At 42.9% G+C, this 22759-nt stretch overlaps 2 protein-coding genes and 1 long non-coding RNA gene across 9 annotated transcripts in view; 2 read left to right on the forward strand and 1 right to left on the reverse strand.

Moving 5' to 3' along the window:
* Positions 1-5539, forward strand: part of SLC7A2 (solute carrier family 7 member 2) — a 101629-nt gene extending 96090 nt beyond the window's left edge. For all 4 annotated transcript variants that reach the window (XM_054561235.2, XM_063726524.1, XM_063726523.1 and 1 more), the window contains one exon: positions 1-5539. In XM_054561235.2, the coding sequence (XP_054417210.2) occupies positions 1-197 (197 nt within the window). In that variant the 3' untranslated portion in view covers positions 198-5539.
* The window catches only part of LOC134761909 (uncharacterized), a 26975-nt gene continuing 5429 nt past the window's right edge, over positions 1214-22759 (reverse strand). The window contains exons 2-4 of one of the 2 annotated variants that reach the window (XR_010141059.1): positions 13016-13136; positions 8249-8379; positions 1214-1328 (exon numbers count right to left, since the gene is read on the reverse strand). This is a non-coding gene — a long non-coding RNA (uncharacterized LOC134761909). Of the gene's footprint in view, positions 1329-6285; positions 6393-8248; positions 8380-13015; positions 13137-22759 lie in introns of those variants that run through there. The other variant, XR_010141060.1, reaches the window with a different exon arrangement.
* The window catches only part of PDGFRL (platelet derived growth factor receptor like), a 75962-nt gene continuing 68990 nt past the window's right edge, over positions 15788-22759 (forward strand). Inside the window, exon 1 of one of the 3 annotated variants that reach the window (XM_024251033.3) lies at positions 15788-15998. In XM_024251033.3, the coding sequence (XP_024106801.2) occupies positions 15944-15998 (55 nt within the window). In that variant the 5' untranslated portion in view covers positions 15788-15943. The remainder of the gene's footprint in view (positions 15999-22759) is intronic. The other 2 variants (XM_054561236.2, XM_063726526.1) reach the window with 2 other exon arrangements.

The raw sequence follows: 22759 nt of genomic DNA on the forward strand, positions 1-22759 counted from the left end.
GCTTCCTGATTTACTTTTCTTATGGCATCAGACACAGCCTGGAGGGTCATCTGAGAGATGAAAACAATGAAGAAGATGCTTATCCAGACAACGTTCATGCAGCAACAGAAGAAAAATCTGCCATTCAAGCAAATGACCATCACCCAAGAAATCTCAGTTCACCTTTCATATTCCATGAAAAGACAAGTGAATTCTAACGCTTGCAGGAGCAGAGCTGGTCATCGTCTTAGCATACATATCCTACTCTGAGTAAACCGTGACGGGATGTCATCAGCATGCTGGGTTGTCATGGGTTTGCTGCATACATAGTTCACCCTAATTTATATTTACTCATCTGGACAGTATCTCCTCAGATGCTGAGTGGAGGTTTCATTCATCAGTGATGAATAGCCCCCAAACAGTGGGAGTGTGTGTATGTATGTGTCTATGTATGTGTGTATGTATGTGTATATGTATGTATGTATGTATATGCTTGGGAACATGAGTGTTAAAAGTTAGCTGGTGTTTTACTGTTATTGTGTTACATTTTTCCAGGGTCGTCATTAATCGGTGGCATATACTGCACATACTGAAATGGAGGGAAATCACTGAATGTAAAGAGGTTTCGTCTATGCCCCCTGCAGTTGGGGAAATACTAGTGGCTTTACCTTATTTGACTTCATTAATGTCAGTTTAGGGGATGCCAAAAATGCAGTTCCTCATCGTGGTGTCTGTCACTGGTTAGGGGTAAGATGAGGGGATAAGGAAAAAGCCTTTTCAATAAGTTGTGAATGCCAACAGTGGGTTTAATGCAAATTTTTTTTCCTGTGAGATATGACAGTTTGCTCAAACTTCAGCCAATAGGGGTGTCTGCTTCTGCTGCACTACGCAGGCCAGGAGTGGCATTCCATGCCACTAGTTGGCATCCTTTTGAACTTTTGTCTCCTTTGCAAACAGTGGTCCTAAAATACGAGGTCTTCACTTGCTGTGAATGACGTATCCCCAGTCAGGGACTTAAGAGAGGCACTGTGATCTACTTGGGACCCTTTAAATTAAAAAGTGAAGATAGTCGCCATGGCCAGAAAGCTCATGGAGTGGCCGTAATGAGAATATGTTTGAAGATCAAAGAGTTAGACCAATGCTTGAATAAGTAGACCCCAAGCATCCTTTTCTAAAAAGTCACTTAAAATAAGCCAACAGACTGTCCCAGACCACACAACTAGTGGAATGATTCCTCCTTTTTCCATTACTTACTTAATCACAGTTTAGTTTTTTTCTTAACGTCGTCAGGCACAGAGTTCACCTCTTTGTTTCTCTGTTTTTTTTGTCTTGTCCTAGAGATGAGGGGGCTACAGCAGCATCATGCAAAGAGGGAAAAATGAAGGGATAGAAGAAGAGAAAATCCCCCTGTTCTGATATGAACCCTATTCCAATATTAAATGGCAAATGGCCCAATTTAAGGACTTTGGATCTAATTTGCCTCTGATGTTTCTTTTGGAAACATTTAGGAATGTTTTTCTCCCCCTACCCCATAAATTGTTTAGCACTTTTTATTCCATTTGCTTTCAAATGACCACACTAAGCCTAATAATACAAGCTCCAGTGTTATACAATAACCCATCAGTGATTGGGGAATCAAATATTTTGGTTTAAAAAACATGATTATTTAAAACTGGAAGCTAAAAAAACCAAATTGAATTAAAGCTATATAAACACAGTTACCCTTGTAAATGAGTAAATAAATTTTTACATGTAAGATTCTCTAATTGTTATATTTTACTTTTTAGGATTCCCTAATAGTGGACTGTTTATTTGCAGCGTGTTTTGCTTCTCATGAACTATTTCTTGTACAGATCATTAAATAGTTCATTGGATGAGGCTGGGTGACATTTCCCAGGACACCATGGTGAACATTACCAAGCATGCTAGCTGGCCCGTGTGATCCAAAGACAAGGAAAACATTCGTTTTCCTCATGGGTCTTCCAAGAAATGAGCTATTTTATTGATGCCATTAAAAAGCAAGTTGCGATGGTTTTGTATAGCCAAGAGTTTATTGTGATTAAACATCAAATAAACAGGTAGAAAGCCTGGGTTTCTGGCTGCTAGTGTTATAGCATCCATGACACAGAACTCACTACGGACATTCCACAACTTCCAGGGTGCACATGGTAAAATCTGAAGCCCAGAATTTTCCCTCAAGCTGCATGGTTTACTGGAGAGAAGGAGTTGGATAAGCACAGGATCGGGTATTTTGGTAGGGACTGTAGGCATGCTCATAAATCCTTGCTGTTGTCACAGTACACTGAAAACCCGTTTGATTCTATACCCAATCTAGAATAGGCCCTTCACACAGGAAATGTGAACAAACGTTATATATAAACACTCAAATCTTTTACTGTAACGAAATCAAGAAACTTGTTTAGAATGTGACAGGCAGCTAAAACTGTTATGCCCACTGTGCTCAATTTGAAGCAGAATTCAGTGAAAAATTATTTTTCCACATTGAAACACTTTGCAGACACAAATATCTATGAAAAGATGCTTTGTCAGCCACTGTGCGTTTTTTTCTGTGAAGACTCAACGGATGTGTGTGTTTGTATGTATGTTAACAGTTATGTATGTTTGTATGAGTGTATATATATCTGTGTGTGTGTATCTCAAACGTCAGTGTATAAGTAAGTTGGGTTTATGGTGGGCTTTCACTATATCGTTATGTGGGTACAAAACCCAACTGATGTGGAGAAAAATTGATGTTTGATGTTGATAGATATGCTTATACCTAATTTTTAGTTTTTAAACTATTTTAAAATATACTATGATTTTATATGTATATTTCCTATAGATAGACTCTTTAAGACGTATTTATAATGTTTCTAATATGAAATCACTAAACTCTAGTACATTATAGCAGGTGCTTTGTAATCTGGAATGGAGAAGAGGTAGGGGCATTTGGGGATTCCTGTTTACTTGTTCCTGCCACACCTTTTCCGACAGATCTGTCCTGGTAGGTGTTTTATTAGCAAAAGTCAGTATCACCAGCTCTTTGGCACCTTTCTGTTTCTACTTGTGAATTCATAATGTTTTTAACTAAATTTTTTTTTACTTTCTCAGAATTACCTAAATGTTTTGTAGAGTTTTGACTAGTAATCAATCAAAATTATATAAAGTCTTCTCCAGTAATTAAGAAATACATATGCAAATTCTTTTGTGATTGAGTAAAAGCAGCTTAAATTACTTTTCTACACTAAGAAATATATTCTCAACATTTTCAGTGAGAATTTCTTGTAATGGCACCTCAATTTTATACTCTTAAGAAAAAATAATAATTTGTGAATTACCACCAAAAGGCAATGGCAGTCCTACATTTAAGAATAGAGCTATGCAAACTCTGTTAAAAACTATGAGGAAAACTTATATTAGAACTTTTGATATATACTAAAATACTGATTATCTTAATCACATTTTCCCCAGAGATAAACATTGAGAGAACGAAAACCAAAGTGTCATTTAAGAGAGATATATATGAAAAAGTAACATTAATATATAGAACTTTACCATCACCATCCATAGTTGATAGAAAATATTAGTTTCAGAATTACCCTCCTTTAAAATGTAAGAAACTGTTTTCTTTTCATTTCTATGAATAAAAGAAATTTTTAAAAACTTTTAAATTTTAAATATTAGTCGAAATACTTTTTAAGTCCTGAGTGCTTACAGGTAGTTGTTAAAAAATTTTTAAGGCCAGGCATGGTGGCTCGCTCACACCTATAATCCTAGGACCTTGGGAGGTCGAGGCAAGCTGATCGCTTGAGCCCAGGAGTTTAAGACCAGCCTGAGCAGCACAGCAAGATCCTGTCTCTACAAAAAATACAAAAATTAGCTGGGTGTGGTGGCATGCACCTGTAGTCACAGCTACTGGGGGTGCTGAGGTGGGAGGATCGCTTGAGCCCAGGAGAGTGAGGCTGCAGTGAGCTGAGATTACGCCACTGCACTCTAGCCTGGGCAACGGTGAGACCCTGCCTCAAAAAAAAAATAAATAAATAAATAAAAATATAACACTTTAATTAGAATCTATTTTTACCTATTTTCTAAATTTATTTAAATGCTTAGCAGGAAGCATAAGGAAAAGTCATCGGCCTCCAATACCCATGATAACAGAGGGAGCACTTGAGCCTTGCCTTCCCTCATCTTAAATCAGGGTGTGTTCTGAGATTACAAACCACATGATGAAATCATGCCAAGATTTTGACTCTCCCTTTCTGGTGATATTGCTCATGATTTCTCCTAATATGCTTCGAGCAACTGTTACCACGAAAAATACAGTTTCCGCAGGGCTTTAAAGGATTGAATTTAGCATATATATCATGGGTTATTAAAGTTCACGTGATTCGTGTGAAATTAAATGTCCTTTTTGCTAGTGCCAAAACAGTGCCTTCTGTTCACACTTTACTTTTTTATAAAGTTCTCCCACATGTCCTTAGATATCAAGGGGGAAAGTATGGATATTCACGTAGCAATAATGCCAGCAAAGGTCATTTTCATTTTTTAGTCGTATAGATGTGAAAATAAGGTTGCTTGACTTTATTGTTTTGGGGAGATTTTTTTTCCTTACATGATTATATTTAAACACTTTAAAATAGCCTTCCGGTTTCTGGATTTTGAGAAGCCTGATCTGTTATTGTTGTGGTTGTTGGTGTTTGTAATATTCATTATTGTTTATATATACACGGTTTAGTCTTACTGATTTCAAATGCATTTTGTTATTGCTCAACCCAACTGGTAACACTGTTTGCTGGGAGCATTGTACTTAACTTTGATTCACCATGGCTGATGCCACTGCCATGATCGCTGGGTCTTAAAGAGCTTTCCCTTGCCACTGACAGCCCTGTGGAGATCATAATCAGGGCCCCAGGCTGGTTCCAGGATCAGGCAGCCTATAGAGCGTGAGCATCTATCTGTAGCCACCCTTGTTGGGTGGGCTCTTAGACTGATGGGGTACGATATGAAGTGAAAGACTTCAAATGCAAGTAAGGTAGTTTGGACTCCTTAATTCCAAACATCCCATGAGTATATCAAGATGAATAAGGACCAAGGGACCTCTGTGACTCATGGAAGGGCTGGCTGATTCCGGAAGTAGCATAGTGGGACCTGATCTACAATTTATGCACATGCACTGACAGCCTTGCTGTGCCACGTGTCTCACCAAGACCCAGTTGGGAAAGAGCGTCATATTGCCAACAGGTTGGGTTTCTCTGGCCTGCACCTGATTAATGGGCCCTTTATCTTTGGTGTCCTCTAGGAGTGTCCAGTTGTTTTATTGCTTTATTTTGTTATTGCAGTACTTAATAAAAATTGTTGATAGGGCCCAAAACCCTACAGAAATTCTATGTCTGTAAAAACCAACAAAGGCATTGGACTTGTGTGAATGTAAAGGGTTTTTTTAGTAGTAATTTTAAATTTAAATGTTTTAAGTGATCATCAGTGTTCCTTTTTACTTATAAAGTTGGATTCTTTTTTAGAATTTGTAATAAATAAAAACTGCTGCTTTACCACTGTCAAATATGCTTTCTGATGTGAGTGTATTTTTAAAATAAATTTTAATATGTAATAATATAGAATGCAGATGTCACCCATACCAAATCACACATTTCATAGTTACCTAAATTAAACTCCTTATTTATTTGGAAATCTTTAAAGCTCAGAAATATAAGCAATCTACATTGAAACAATTGAAGAATACTAAGCTGGCAGCCTAAGGCCTGCTGTATGACTGACTACCAAGTCCTGTGAGACGAAAGAGATGTCTTCACGTATTCTCAATCCTCATGGCACATTCCAAAAAACACCAGTTGCTCTTGAAGCATGCTACCCCAGTCACACATCTGGGATCCTACCACTACGACTGCCATTCACTTTGACATTGCTTTGACCTGCAAGAAGTTCATCGATGTTCTTTCCACCAATCATAGCATTTTACCATTGCTGATCAGTTGTATGTAACTAGGATACTTTTTAAATATGGTGAATAATTACCAACTTTTTACTCTTTGATAGGGAGGGAGAATTCAATGCAGATTTTTAAAATGTTTCTAAATTGCTTAAAATTACACATCTCTTGAGTTAGCTTGTTTAATTTTGAAACATATTTGTGTATGCAGTTCCTATTTTTTCTAGTAAATTGGAGGGAACATGTTGAATTTTAAAAACTTTACTATCGATTTAGAAAGCATTAAAAAACAAGCTAAAATAGCAAACTACTTGCCAAGTAGAAGCCTCAAACAATTTAATTTTTGTTTGATTAGGGTTGCTGTGAGGTAGTAGTGCCATATCTCTGTTTTGCCACCATGGGATCCCATGAACATGAAATAATCCCCCAGTAGTTGTCTCTGGGCTGTAGGTCCAGCCAGAAGCTCCTGGAGGTAGGAATATGATCTCCTTAGTGTTTAAAGAAGGACTCAGATAGGCTTCCTTTTGGGGCTAAGGGCTCAAAGCCCATGGATTGCTAAGAGATTGTTCTAAGAAGTCCTCATCTGTGTGGAAAGAGTAAATTATTTCATCCCATAAAGTATCTCAAAAAATTCTCAAAGACATACAAAAATAACTCTCCCTATCACGTTATCTCAGCTTGTCTTTTAAAATATGTCAAAGCGGCTGGGCACAGTGGTTCATGCCTGTAACCCCAGCAATTTGGGAAGCCAAGTTGGGAGGACTGCTTGAGGCCAGAAGTTCAAGACCAGCCTGGTCAACATAGCAGAGACTCCAGCTTTACAATTTTTTTTCTTTTTTTTAAATTAGCTGAGTGCCTGTAGTCCCAGCTACTCAGGCGGCTAAGGTAGGAGGATCACTTGAGTTCAGGTGTTTGAGGCTTCAGTGATCCATGATGGTACCATTGCACTCTAGTCTGGGTGACAGAGCGAGACTCTGTCTCTAAAAGTAAATAAATGAATGAATGCAGATCAAAGTATGAGTGAAACTAGAAAGAGACTCAGCTCAATACTCACTCACTTATATAAACCTTCCTAGTAACAGATTGATAGCCACCTCTTAAATAGTTGTAGGTATCAGAGTTTCAGATGTCATAAACTCTGGGTAGAGTTCTTATTACTCTATTAAGACTGAAGCAGTCAAGAAGAAGAGAAACCCACAGGATAGAGACTGCACTACCCAGGAGTACTGTATAGCCCAGGGTGGGCCCCAATCTCCAAGCCAGTTTCTGAGCTCTGAGTCCCTTAGCCCACAAATACTACAACATTGTCTGTTCAAGATTCTGGGCATCCCCAGTGGCTGAGTCTCCAAGTCACCGGAATCTTTCCCTACCTGCTCACTGATGTCTGATAGTTTCATGGAAGGACCAACAATTTCACTGCTCTGGTAGAAATCAGGCTTGTCATGCCATTGTTCTTAAAATAGAACCATTCACTGTAATTGGCACACAGTGTAAATGACTGATAATAGATGCTTTTCAAAAAGAGCATTTAGAGCAAATAAGCAAGAGAAGACAAATAGGCAGAGACAGTTGAAAGAGGAGGGAGGACACTATTAAGAGAAAGAGCAAAGAAAAAAGAGGCCAAAGCTCTCAAGTCACAATTTTCCTATTCTACATTTTGGCTTAGAGTGGTCCCTCTTTCCCTTGCCACTTAGAGGCTCTTGCAACTAATGAATAGGTGATGCATCTTTACAACATGCTACATCCTGGCGCTAGGAAGGTCTTACTTGTGCTTCATTGGTTTGAAGTAGACTAAGTTTCTGGGCTCCTTACCTTACCCTAAGATGTCTCTTGACGAGTGGCTCTGGGAGCATCAAAAATGTCTGGCATTTCTATCAGAATGAAGTTTCCAAGGAGTCCCATATTTAAAACCACTAAATTTTATTCCTGCTAAAACCTCGAAGCATTGATTTTTGTTGCAGGAAGTCAGGGACCCCGAACGGAGGGACTGGCTGGAGCCACGGCAGGGGAACATACATTGTGAAGATTTCATGGACATTTATCAGTTCCCAAATAATACTTTTATATTTCTTATACCTGGCTTTTCTTTAATCTCTTAATCCTGTTATCTTCATAAGCTGAGGATGTAGAGAAGTAGGTCACTCAACAGCCTACTTCTCTGTACCCTTCTCCACACATGGACGCCCCTGCCACTCCGGTTGCACAGGATTGGGCCAATAATCACCAGTATGCTTCTGCCTCTTCTGCTCCCCCAATGCCTCTTTCTCACGCTCTCATACCTGTCTGACCTCCTCAACCTCAGTTTCCCTTATCTACACATACCTTTCCTGTCACTTCTATGCCGACTCCATCTTACGTGCCTGCTCTTGAAACTTCCATGCAACGCTTATTACGCCAGAACAAAGAAACAAGTGGATTAGAGGCGTGGGCTTATCCGGTTGCGCTGGAACATCCTAAGGCGAAAGGGGTACAAGTGTGTCGATAGGCGCAGCTCAATCTTACCTTTTTAAAAGAATTCAAGGATGCTTGTACTCAGTATGGTCCTACTTCTCCATATGTTAGGATGGTATTACAGACTCTTTGTACTGAGGTCATTTTGCTTCCTTTAGACTGGGACCTTTTGGCAAAAGCTGTTCTAACTCCATCTCAGCATTCACAATTCTGTACCTGGTGGTCAGAGGAGGTCCATCTGCAGGCTGAGCTAAATCGGGCTGATGGCATTCCAATTACTCAGGCTCAGCTCACAGGCTCCGATAATTACGCTGACACTACCGCCAAATTAGGCTTTGATGGTCTCACCGTGGAACAAGTAACAAAGGTGTGTATGAGAGCTTGGGATAAATTACACACCCTGGGCCAAGCTCCTGTTTCTTTTACTACTGTTAAACAGGGTCACAATGAGGTATATCCCGATTTTTTGGCTAAATTACAAGATGCCATTGAAAAATCCATCTCTGATGAGCGCACTCAAGGTATTCTCCTTCGTATGTTAGCTTTCGAGAATGCAAACCGTGAGTGTAAAATGGCCATGCATCCCGTCCAATGACTAAATTTACCTCAATTACACTTAGCATTATTTACTTTAAACTTTCTAAATGTTCCTAAAGAAAATACTCTGACTGCAGCTGAACGCCATTATACAGGCAAAAAATTCTCCCTAAATGAAGGTAAGCCAGTGTTATGGAAAAACTCCCAAACCAATACCTGGGAACCTGGAACAATTATAACGTGGGGAAGAGGGTATGCTTATGTTTCACCAGGAGATCATCAATCGCCTGTCTGGGTGCCCACTAGAAGACTTAAACTTCATGTGAATACTGACAATAAAAACCACAGGGAAGAGACATCTGCTGACTCCTCAGAGACTGGCACGCCAAGTCAAAATGGGTCTGGTTCAATCCTCCTTAATGGCAACAGAGACCCCTCTAACTAATCCCCCTTCTCCTCATTCCCTTTCTTTTTCTCCTTATGAATCTAAAAACTCACCATTTCTATTAGCCTAAAAATAACATCCCCCTGTTCTTCTCTTCCTCCTTCAGCACTGGATCTTGCTTAAAATAGGTTTTATTTAATAATTCTCCTCCTTATACTTTCTGTCTCGCCAGTTTCCCCTCACACTGATTTACCTGCTACACAAAATTATTCTTATTGGGCTTATGTGACTTTTTCTCCACTTATTCGACCTCTCACCTGGATGGATGCTCCTGCAGAAATCTATACTAACGATAGTGTGTGGATGCCTGGAGCTACAGATGACCATTGCCCCACTCAACCAGGAGAAGAAGGCACTGCATTTAATGTTACTGTAGGTTATAAATACCCTCCTCTGTGCCTCGGACATGCACCTGGTTGCATCCATCTAGAAACTCAAGTCTGGGCTGCTTATCTTCCGGAGAGATTAGCCACAGGGGAATGGGGACATTTGGTCTCTGGCCTCTCCCTTTCTCCTTTAAGACAAATGAAAGCGGGAGTAATAGGAGATACCCTATACTTTCAATATAAACCTGTAGGAAAACGACGTCCTAAAAATTTTGAGGGCCCATCTAAAACTTTAATTTGGGAAGATCGTGTTAACTCACATGCAGTAGTATTAAAAAATGACTCATATGGTTTAGTAATAGACTGGGCACCAAAGGGCTATTTAAAGAACAATTGTTCCTTTGGTGGAAGGGAATGCATGAAGGCTACTTATTTTATTTCTTATTGGGAAGACGAGGATCATCATCCTACTTTGCATAGGAGGTTCAGCTCATTCTTTCCCTTAAAGTGGGAAGATAAGAGCATTACCACCCGGGGCCTCATATGATATTCCCCCATTCTGAGCCCAGAACACCCAGAACTTTGGAAATTGGCTATTGCCATGTCCAGACTGTGAATATGGGAAGGAGAAACTTTTCTGTCTGTTGTTCCCACTACCGCCCCTCACATCCATGATTCTGAACCCCATGATAGATCCCCTTTGAACCCTTTTCCTCTTTTTGATGCTGATCCCACTTTATGGGACTCCAGTTGGCATTATGATAATTCTTCTCGACCCAGGTATGCCCCTCTACCTCTTCGCATCCCTGGGCACCTCGGATTGCTTCTTTATGGCAGAGAACATCGGGCGTTGCCACCGCCGCTCCTCTCCCTCAGTATCAACATAGATTCAAACATTCTGCTTTGTTTACCTCCAACCTGACTATTCCTATACAGAGTTGTGTTAAGCCTCCTTACATGCTGTTAGTGGGAAATATCAAAATTTGGACGAATAATCAAACTGTCCAATGCATTAATTGTCATTTATACACTTGTGTTAACTCCCGTTTTGACTTCAGGAAAAGTGTAATATTGATTCGAGCTTGAGAAGGAATCTGGATACCAGTAACCTTACCCAGACCTTGGGAATCTTCCCCCTCAGTACATTTAATTAATGAAGTGCTAACAATGAATTATCAAAAGATCTAAGAGATTTGTTTTCACTTTAATCGCTGTGATCACGGGCCTAATTACAGTCACTAAACTGGCCACCACTGCCAGAGTGGCATTACACCAGTCTATTCAAATGGCTTATTTTGTTAATGATTGGCAAGCCAATTCCACCCAAATGTGGAATTCCTAACAGAGCATTGCTCAAAAATCAGCTAATCAAATTATTGATTTAAGACAGTCTGTTATTTGGCTTGGAGATCGGCTAAGGAGTCTCGAACATTGCATGCAAATGCAGTGCAATTGGAATACTTCTGATTTCTGTATCACACCGTATTCCTACAATGAGACTGATCATTCATGGGAAATGGTCAAAGGTCACCTTCTGGGCAGGGAACATAATTTACTTATGGACATAACTAAATTAAAGAAACAAATTTTTGAAGCCTCTCAAGCTCATTTATCCATTGTGCCTGGAGCTGAGGCATCAGATCAGGTGGCAGAAAGTCTTTCTGGACTAAACCCCACGACTTGGATTAAGTCTCTTGGGGGCTCCACTGTAGCAAATTTTGGAATCATGTTTCTCTGTTTAATTGGCTTGTTTTTAGTGTGCCAGACCAGTCCAAGAATCCTGCATCAAAACCGAGAGAATGAACAAGCCTTTGTCGCCGTGGCACATTTATATAAAAAGAAAGGGAGAGATGTTGTGGGAAGTCAGGGACCCCAAACGGAGGGACCAGCTGGAGCCGCGGCAGAGGAACATACATTGTGAAGATTTCATGGACATTTACCAGTTCCCAAATAATACTTTTATAATTTCTTATGCCTGTCTTTACTTTAATCTCTTAATCCTGTTATCTTCTCAAGCTGAGGATGTACATCACCTCACGACCACTGTGATAATTGTGTTAACTGCGCAAATTGATTGTAAAACGTGTGTTTGAACCATATGAAATCAGTGCACCTTGAAAAAGAACAGAATAACAGCGATTTTTAGGGAACAAGGGAAGTTACAATCATAAGGTCTGACTGCCTGCAGGGTCGGCCAAAAAGAGCCATACTTTTCATCTTGCAGAGAGCCTATAAACGGACATACAAGTAGGAGAGATATCACTAAATTCTTTTCCTAGCAAGGAATATTAATATTAATGCCCTGGGAAAGGAATGCATTCCTAGGGGGAGGTCTATAAACAGCCGCTCTGGGAATGTCTGTCTTATGCAGTTGAGATAAGGACTGAGATACACCCTGGTCTCCTGCAGTACCCTCAAGCTTACTAGGGTGGGGAAAAAACTCCACCCTGGTAAATTTGTGGTCAGACCAGTTCTCTGCTCTCGAACCCTGTTTTCTGTTGTTTAAGATGTTTATCAAGACTATACATGCACCGCTGAACATATACCTTTATCAGTGGTTCTGCTTTTGCCCTTTGCCTTGTGATCTTTGTTGGATCCTTATCAGTAGCTCTGCTTTTGCCCTTTGTCCTGTTCCCTCAGAAGCATGTGATCTTTGTTCTGCTTTTTGACCTTTGAAGCATGTGATCTTTGTACCTACTCTGTGTTCTTACACCCCCTCCCCTTTTGAAACCCTTAATAAAAAGCTTGCTGGTTTGACGCTCAGGTGGGCATCACAGTCCTACCAATATATGATGTCACCCACAGTGGCCCAGCTGTAAAATTCCTCTCTTTGTACTCTTTCTCTTTATTTCTCAGCTGGCCAACACTTATGCAAAATATAAAGAACCTACATTGAAATATTGGGGGTGGGTTCCCCTGATAGATTTTTGTGAAAAAATCATCCTGGTTGTATGTCTGTAGTTAATGAAGACTAGTTAGAAAAGTTACATGTCCTTATCTTGGGGATGGAGAAGGGATGCCCAAAATATTGGCTGATTTTTTCTTACTTAACAAATTCCTAATGGTATTCACCACTTCAAAGGGGCAAATAAAAAGCATGGAAGGCAATGGAGTAGGGAGATTTCATGGGTAAGCATAGAAAGCTACCGTTAATTAAAATAGATAATGAAAATGGCCAGGCACGGTAGCTGATGCCTGTAATCCCAGCACTTGGGGAGGCTGAGGCCGGAGGATCACTTGAAGTCAGGAGTTGGAGACCAGCCTGGCCAACATAGTGAAACCCCATCTCTACTAAAAATACAAAAATTAGTCAGACATGGTGGCACACACCTGTAGTCCCAGCTACTCAGGAGGCTGAGGCAGGAGAATTGCTTGAACCCGAGAGGTGGAGGTTGCAGTGAGCCGAGATCCTGCCAGTGTACTCCAGCCTAAGAGACAGAGTGAGACTTATCTAAAAGAAAAGAAAAGAAAGAAAAGTGGGTGTTACAGGTAATGTGATCATTTATCTAAAAACCCAAGAGATCAACTGAAAACTATTTAGTCTACTAAGAAGGTCCATTAAGGTGACCAGATACAAGCTAAACATACAAAAAAAAATTAATCAGGTCTTGGGAAAGCAGGCTTCAAGTTGTATTTGATTTAGAGCTGCAAGATAATGCTTATTTGAATTGGCTAACATTATAGTAATTGTTGGAAAAGGAAAGGAAAAGATCAACACGACATTCTAATAATAAAATTCTTTCTCACCCTAGAGACAAAGCACGTGGATTTTTATAGTGAAATAAGACCTGTGAAAAATACAGCTTGGGCAGTTTTTGTTTTCAAATTTAAAATCATCTTGAGATTGTCTCATTCAAGGATAATAAGCCTTGTGATGAAATAGCTACATGTCTTGGGGAGCCGTTATACTTCTTATGAATTCTGTTCCCATCCTAATAAAGACCCCTATATTAATTTGCTGGGGCTACCATAACAAAGAACCACAGACTGGGTGGTTTAAAGAACAGAAGTATATTCTCTTATAGTTCTGAATGGTAGAAATCTGAGAGCAAGGTGGCAGAAGAATGGGTATTCTCTGAGGCCTCTCTCCTTTGCTTTTATTTATTTATTTATTATTTATTTATTTTGAGACAGTCTCTCTCTGTGGCCCAGGCTGGAGTGCAGTGGTGCCATCTCAGCTCACTGCAACCTCGCTTCCCAGGCTCAAATGACTCTTTCGCCTCAGCCTCCCAAGAAGAGCCTCTATGTGGCAAGAGAAAGAGGGACCACTCTAAGCTAAATGTAGCTGAGCCAGGGCAGTGAAGCTTGACAATAATGGCATAAGAGAGGCGGAGCTGGCACATGCACAGTCAGCATGGAGGGGATACTGTGACCGAGAGGAGGAATCTAGACCCAACCCCAGGCTCCAACACGGAGTGAGAGTTAAGCAGTCAATTCATGGGGTCAGAATGAAAAGAAATCTCAGGGTGGGGCAACTTAGGAGATTTACCCTCTCCTGTGAGCACCCTCCAAGTCCTTTGCTCAGAATTCTCCCCAGAATACGACACACCACATTGCAGTGGTCTAAATGCTTGTCCACTCCTTAAAAGTAGCTATGATAGATGATGTCTTAACCTTCATAGCCATGAGGTTAATCACATAGCAAACTCCTGTTGAAATAATCGCCTAGTTCCCTTTCTTAATAAACAAGAGATGCTAAAACCCAGAAGGTTAAGTGAATTGTGAGAGGCGTTTGGGCCAGTGTCAAGATCTGAACTCTGGTCTTTATTCCCAGGCAACTGTTCTCTGCATCACAAGGCAAGTGAGTGGCAAAGCTCGGGCTAGAGCTGGCAACAGAATATAGAATTCTTGGTTCCTCCTGCAGAAGTGACTGAGAAGCATTAGTTTGTTATAAATGGCAGCACTTCTTTCGTTGGGTGTTGAGGGAGAAATCCCTTTCCTGTTATTTAGAATTGAGCTTCCTTTAATACCAGTGCCTGGTGCTGAAGAGCACAATGAGATGGGCTGCTTCTCACCAGGGGGAACACACACCGGCATCTCCCCCGCTAGCAAACTGCTTTGATCATGAGAGTCTGCAAGCTCAGAAACGCAGGATGGCTCTCTGCAGAGGGACTTGTGAAAGCCCGTATCCTCTGCCCCACTGTTACCTGATAGAATTGTCCAGGTTCTTGGCCTGTTGAACAAAGAATTGAACGAAATGCACAGAGTAACGAAAGAAAGAAGCAAGGAAAAACAAAGCAACAGAAGAGAGGAAGGAAAGCGTAGATTTATAGAAGACAATTCACAGAGGGCGCTGCAGCAAGCCACAAGAGCCTGACGCTCCCCAGGGATTTTATAAAGCGAAAAGAACTTGGCAACACCCTTGGGTTCCCTTTAGAGGCCTCCAACTGGTTACACCCTACGAAGGATTGGCCTGCGACCAATCAGAGGCTAAAGTGGAAACTTCTGCCTTGTTAGAGGAGCGAGGATGTGGCCTGTGTGCCGCCTCATCATGCCTAGAACTGTCTGCACCTGCTGATCTTTTGCTTCTGCGAACTGGCTGCACCTGCTGTTCTCCTGCTCATATCCTAGCCTGTGCTTACCCTAATTCCCTGTTCTCCTGCCTCACCACCACAGGCCCAGGTTATCTGCACAGTCTCATTTTCCACGTTATTCCTGTAATGAACCCGTCCTCCCACCCCCACCAGCAGTTACAGGGCTGGGTGAGCAGACCAACTCTGGCCAGACACAGAGGAGCAGCAAGAACCCAGGACAACGGTCCTGTGAGTGAGTGCATGTGGGAGAGAGAAATGGAATGAACAGAAATATTTAGGGAGCACTTTTTACAGAGCACTCAGGTTCTGCCTGAGTAGGTGGGGCGAGCGCTGGTAACATTTGGACAATCGTGGTTAAACGTGACCCCATCAGCACCCGCTGATCCTTCTTGAACTTGATAACCTCGGTGAAAACGCCAAGCGTTGGAGAAATTCAAGGAATGGCTGTTGTAACGTACATTTCACGCTTAGCCTTTCCTCCCCTCGCTGGGAAGAAGTGCTGCGCACCGCGGCTCCGCCAGGGGGCAGGAGACGTCATATTACACAGAGAACTAAAAAAAAAAAAAAATTCCCCAACTTTTCCCCTCAAACCTTGTTCCTCCTCAAGAAACCGAATCCTCCCGCTTCGGCGTCCCAGGAGCCCGCCCCTCGCCCGCCGCCTCCCCTGCGTCCTCGCCCCGCGCAGCCGCCGCGCTCCTGCGCCCCGAGGTTCGAGGTTCCCGAGATGAAGGTCTGGCTACTGTTTGGTCTTCTGCTGGTGCACGAAGCGCTGGAGGATGGTGAGTGACTCGGGGCGCGGGGCCACCTAGCTTGTGCCCTGACTTTAGCCGGGACCCGAAGCCCCCGCCGCCCTCCTGCCAGCTTTTGCTCTAACGTTCGGCCCTCGGTGGCTCAGTCCCCGCGCCACTGCCTGCCCGGTGCACCTGCCCCCTCCTGGTGGGGTCTCCTTTCCTCCCGCTCTTTCCCTGCCTGGAGAGCCCTCTAAGCAGCTACCCCGACCCTTAGGAGCCCACCAGGACCTCTCCAAGCCCCCATCTCCGGGCGAACCAAGCATCCCCAGCCAGCGCCTGGTCCAGCCCCCAGTGTCAACGTGTCGGTCTGGGAGGTGGCGCGGGAGCCTCGGATCGCTTCCACCTCCCAGCGGCGTGGCCGGGACCTCTGCTGCTGAGAGCGGGTGCCACCTAGGCTCGGCAATCGCTGATTCCGTTGCAGAGTTCCAGGTGACCTCCCCCTCCCCTCGCAGTTCTGGGCGTATTTTCGTCTACTACCTTGGGCTTGAATCTTGCAAGATCTGCCTAGATCTTCGAACAAAAATGTCAGTGTATGAAACTTCAAAACGAATCAAAACCCCACGGCATATTATATTTATCTAATTGAATGGGAAATGGTGAAGAAAATGCATTTTTTTGGTACCGCGTATGGGACCGTGACCGCTGCGAGTTTGTGAATGTGTACCTGCCCTGGGTCCACCCTGTCCTGTACACCCGTGACCACAGGGTCTGGTGTTATTTTTCTGTGTGTCTGGGTGTGTGTATTACTGTGGTGTGTATTATATATTGTTGTTAGCATTTAAATGTTTTGTTTGCTCTATTCACTCCATGGGTGTTATTTGTACAGTACATGTTTCATCTGGGTGCCTCCTGGTAGCCTCAAGCCTCTTTTGAAATTCCTGGGCTACAACACAATTTTTGCTTAGATTTAGTGGAAAAGTAGCTTTTGCTGTTATGCAACTTCATGCTGGAGCCAGCTCGACCTGGCTCACATTTTTATCCACTCGTTCATCCTGACCAGTTCCTTTCTTTCCTAGGAAACTACATTTGCCAAAAAAATACCGCATTGTAGTTTGCAAAATCCAAGATAGTTGTGGGACTTGAAGTTGAGCATGAGGGTCCTTCAGCCTAGAGCTTTGCTTAATAAGACGTAGGCAGAGCTTCTACTGGGAGAGTAACACTTAACTCTGCCCGGAGAGAAGTTGTCATGAGTCCAGTTTGTAAAATGCAATATTAAAATGCTCCTGGCAGGCCCTTGTATGCAACTGCTGAAAAGGCAGAAATGTAATTTGTAGTATCATTTTTTGAATAGGGCAGGAGATGGCCAGGCAAAATAATTTCAAATCAGCCATTCCTTTGTTTATACCCAACTTGCCAGTCTTAGAGGCTCAGAAAGTGGCTTCCATTCTGCCTCCTGGATCTCGCCCGGCCCATGTGAGTTTATTACAAACATCTGACTAAATTTACCATTTCTTTAAGTGTAATCCATACAAACAAGAAGCATTTATGAGACAATTGGAGAAAGCGGAATACAGACAATGTAAGAAATCGTTCATAAATTTTAGGTGATAATAGCACTAAGATTTTGTTTATAAAAGTACACACATCTGGCCAGGCACAGTGGCTCATGCCTGTAATCCCAGCACTTTGGGAGGCCAAGGCATGTGGATCACGAGGTCAGGAGTTCAAGACCAGCCTGGCCAAGATGGTGAAACCCCGTCTCTACTAAAAATACAAAAATTAGCCAGGCGTGGTGGTGGGCAGGTGTAATCCCAGCTACTTGGGAGGTTGAGGCAGAGAACTGCTTGAACCCGGGAGGCAGAGGTTGCAGTGAGCCGAGATCGCACCACTGCACTCCAGCCGGGCAACAGAGTGAGACTCCATCTCAAAAAAATAAAGATAAAAATAAAATAAAAGTACACATATCTATAATATACGGACTATTTTTGGATACAATAGTGAACACACAGTGCTTCATTAAGTTATGTAACCATTTGGCTAAACCTATTAAGAATGGTTTTTGGTTTTGAGTTGTGTCGTGAGTTGTGGCCAGGAGCTACTAAGGAGAGTGGATTACACAGGAGGCCCTTCCAGTGCCGGTCTCCGATTGGCAGTTTGGGAATATCCTGCCTTCAGGGCCATCCCAAAGCACAAACTACAGACACAAGGTCCACGACTCAACTTGTTTCACTGCCTTTTAGTTTTTCTGATCACATCTAAAAGACAGTCTTTATTATTATTTCATTGTTGTTGTTATTATTATTATTATTATTTTTGAGATGGAGTCTCGCTCTGTCACCCAGGCGGAGTGCAGTGGCACAATCTCAGCTCACTGCAACTTCCACTTCCCAGGTTCATGCAATTCTCATGCCTCAGCCTCCCGAGTAGCTGGGACTACAGACATGCACCACCATGCCCAGCTAATTTTTATATTTTTAGTAGAGACAGTGTTTCGCCATGTTGGCCATGCTGGTCTCAAACTCCTGACCTCAAGTGATCCACCCACCTTGGCCTCCAAAAGTGCTAGGATTTCAGGCGTGAGCCACCACAACTAGCCAAAGACAGCCTTCTAAGAGGAAAAGACTTCCCTGCAAGTGTGTGTGGGGGTGAACATCTGGCCTGACCCAGTGAAGTTGGCTGCTCCCAATTACAAAATGCTTTAAATTTTTGGAAGTAATGTTATTTCTCCTCATGAAGATGGGTAGCTGGAAAGGCACATAATACTCCATGGCATGAAACTGAGGGATGAAAACAGGTAATAAATAATCCAAGATTCCACTTGGAGACATCAATCATAGCACCTGATTTTCAGCATTTATATGGAATACATGCCACCGAGTTTATTAATAGGGTGCTTCTATTTTCACATTAAAAGGTATAAAATCACAAGTATTTCCTGACTTTTGATTACCTACATATGTTTATTGAATGTCAGGAGCAAACATTGAAGTGTTAATATTGATTTGTCACTGCTGTTTTGTTGAACAACATGAGAACGTTGATCCAAGCTAATCTGGTCTTCAGTAACCTGGGTTTATTTTGCATCTGGTGAAAGGGGTTTCTTTCTGGGAGGACTAAAGACATTCATTATTGTCTGAGGGCAATATAGCCAGATCTCTAAGAAGGTAAGGACAGAGACACAATGACAAGGATTCTCTAACCAAGAGTCTTTGACATTTTCGTGTCTTCATTTATTCTTGAGAAAAAAAAGAGTAAAAATTAGTACAGAAATATTTTAATGAAAAAAGAATTCTAAAGTTCCTTATTGTTTATGAATGCACATAATGAATGCTTTGAAGCATTTAGGATCTTGGCTGGCATGTTTGACATACAAAACAATTTCTGATCCCTAAAACGCAGAAAGAGAAAAGTATGAGGGCAAGAGAGAGAGATCTGGTGGTCAGAGGATTGATGGTTTTCAAACCTAGACAAGGTTCTAAAACCCTTTCTTTGTGGTGCTCAGCGAAGGGAGAGGAAAGATAAAGAAGTAAAGATACAATTTAAGGAAGTGGTAAGTGGCATCAAGAATCATGAATCAGGGTCTATTAGGTTCCTAGGGCTGCCATAACAAAGTACCCCGGAATGGGAGGATTTAAAACCGCAGAAGTTTGTTTGCTCACAGTCCAGAGGCTTGTAGTCCAAAGTCAGTGTCAGCAGCGCCACACAGCTTCTAAGATGCTGGGTAGAATCCTTCCCTGCCTCCACTAGCTTCTGGGTGTGGTCAGCAACCCCTTGGCATTTTTTTTGGCTTGTGGCCGCAGCACTCCAATCTCTGCCTCTGTTGCCATGTGACCATCTTCTCCCTGTGTCTGTCTTTACATGGCATTTTCATGTGTGTGTGTGTCTTCTCATAAGAACATCAGTTCTGTTGGAGGAGAGCCTACCCTAATGACCTCATGCAAACTTGATTACATTTGCAAAGACTCCATTCCCTAATGAGGTTACATTCACAGATACCTGGGAGTTAGGACTTCAGCATATCTTTTTAGGGGACACAATTCAACCAGTAAGACAGGGTGAGACATGGAGAGGACTGAGGCGGGGTGTGAGGATGCTGTTTGGATGGATAGCCATAAGCCTGCCTGAAGCGAGGAAGCAAACCCCAGAGGTAGCTGAAAGCAAACCTGTGCACTCCAGGGACACCACAAGTGCAACAGCTTCAAGACGGGCTTGTACTGGTTGCCAGTGTGGCTGTGGCTGTGATGTGTGGGACAGGAGATGGCCAAGCCTTGTAGGGCATGGGAAGATTTAGGGCTTTCTTCTAGATGAGATGAAAGTCACTGGAGGCTTCTGAACGGAGAAGTACCCATAATTTGATTTATGTTTTCAAAGGTAGGTGCTATGGTTTGTATATGGTTTGTCCCCACCACATCTCAAGTTGAATTTTGATCCCCCATATGATGGTGGTGGGAGGTAGGGCTTCATGGGAGGTGTTTGGGCCTTGGGGGTAGATCCTTCATGAAGAGATTAATGCGTTGGGGATGTGTGCATTCTCTATTATTTCCAGCAAGAACTGCTTGTTAAAGAGAGTCTGGTCCCTCCTCCTCCCACCCCAGCATGTGATCTCCACACTGCTAGTTATCCTTGCCCTCTGTCCTGAGTGGAAGCAGCCTGAGGCCTTCATTGGAAGCAGATGTTGGTTCCATGCTTCTTGTACAGCCTGCAGAATGATGACCCAAATAAACCTCTTTTCTTTATAAACAATGCAGCCCTAGGTATTCCTTTATAGCAATGCGAAATGAACTAACACAGAAAATTGGTACCAAGGAGTGGGATATTGCTATAAAGATATCTGAAACTGTGGAAGCAGCTTTGGAACTGGGTACTGGGCAGAGAATCAGAAGAGTTTGGAGGGCTCAGAAGAAAATAGGAAGAGGAGGGAAAGTTTGGAATTTCTTAGAGATTGGTTATATAGTTGTGACTAAACTGTTGCTAGAAATATAGACAGTAAAGTTCATGCTGACAAGGTCTGAGATGCCAACATAACTTATTGGGAACTGGAGAAAAGTCACCCTTGTTAGGCCTTAGCAAAGAACTTGGCTGCATTGTGTCCATGCCCTAGGGATTTGTGGAAGGCCACACTTAAGAGTGATGTCCTAGGGTATCCAAAAGAAGAAATTTCTAAGCAGCAAAGTGCTCAAGTAGTGGTGGGTGTGGCTGGTTTTAAAAGCTTAGGATCAGCCGGGTGCGGTGGCTCAGGCCTGTAATCCCAGCACTTTAGGAGGCCGAGGCAGGCGGATCACGAAGTCAGGAGATCGAGACCAGCCTGGCCAACATGGTGAAACCCCGTCTCTGTTACAATACAAAAAATTAGCCAGGTGTGGTGGTGCGCGCCTGTAGTCCCTGCTACTTGGGAGGCTGAGGCAGGGGAATCGCTTGAACTCGGGAGACGGAGTTTACAGTGAGCTGAGATCGGGCCACTGCACTCCAGCCTGGTGACAGAGTGAGACTCTGTCTCAAAAAAAAAAAAAAAAAAAAAAAAGAACTTAGGCTCAAGATCAATTACAGCAGCAAAGGAATGACCTAAAGGTAGAATTTATTATGAAAAGGGAAGCAGAGAGTAAAAGTTTGGAAAATCTGAAGCCTGGCCATGTGGCAGAGAATGAAAGAGCATTTTGGGAAAAGAATCCAAGGGCATAGCTGAGAGACTGTTTGAATCATGTTCTAGTAGTTAAGAAAATAAGAGAAAGGCCTTATAGCCATTTTGGAAATCTTTGAGGAGCCCCTCCCATCCCAGGCCCAGAGACTCAGGAGAATAGAATGGTTCTGGGGGGCAGGCCCTGCTGCCCTCCTGCCCTGCACCACCTCGGGATGCTACTGCCCCTATCTCAGGTGCACCAGCTCTAGCCTTAACTTAAAAGGCCCCAGCTGTGGTTCCAGATGGGCAAATAAGAGCAGAAGAGGCCAATGAGTAGAACAGAGAGGCTGCTCCAGAGGGCACAAGCTATAAGTCTTGGAGGCTTCCACATGTTGTCAAGTGTGCATGTTCCCAGAATGCAAGAGTGATGGAGGCTTAGCTTCCACCTAGATTTCAGAGGATGTATCAGAAAACCTGAGTGTGTGGGCAGAAGCCTGCTCCAGGGGCAGAACTAACACAGAGAGTCCCTACCAGGGCACTGCCTAGGGGAGCCATGGGAACGGGGCTCATGTGGGGATCCCAGAATTAGAGAACCACCAGCAGTATGCACCCTCAGCTTGGAAAAGAAACAGACATTCAACTCCAACCTTTCAGATCAGCCATGTGGGCTTCACCCAGCAAAGTTAGAGGGGTGGGGATGGCCAAGGCTTGCTTTTGATTTTCCAGGCTCACAGCTGTAAGGAACTTGCCTCAAGTCTCAGATGAGACTTTGGACTTCTGAGTTGATGCTGGAACAAGTTAAGATTTGGGGGACTATTGGGAAAGGTTGCTTGTAATTTGCAGTATTTGAAAGACATGAGTTTTGGGGGGCCAGAAGTGCAATGCTATGATTTGGATATTTGACCTCCTCCAAACCACATGTTGAAATTTGATCCCCAGTGTTGGGGGTGGGGCCTAATGGGAGGTGTTTGAGTCATGGGGGCGGATCCCTCATGAATGGCTTGTTGCCCTACTGGAGGTAATAGAACTAATAGCGTGAGTTCTTGCTCCATTAATTCATGTAAGAGCTGGTTAAAAGGAGCCTGGCACCTCCCCTCTCTCTTTCTTGCTTCACGTCTCTCCACGCGATCTCTGCATACACCCATTTTCCTTCACCTCTGCCACCAGTGGAAGCAGCCTGAGGCCCTCACCA

Source organism: Pongo abelii, chromosome 7 (assembly GCF_028885655.2).
Source record: "Pongo abelii isolate AG06213 chromosome 7, NHGRI_mPonAbe1-v2.0_pri, whole genome shotgun sequence".
Lineage (NCBI taxonomy): Eukaryota > Metazoa > Chordata > Mammalia > Primates > Hominidae > Pongo > Pongo abelii.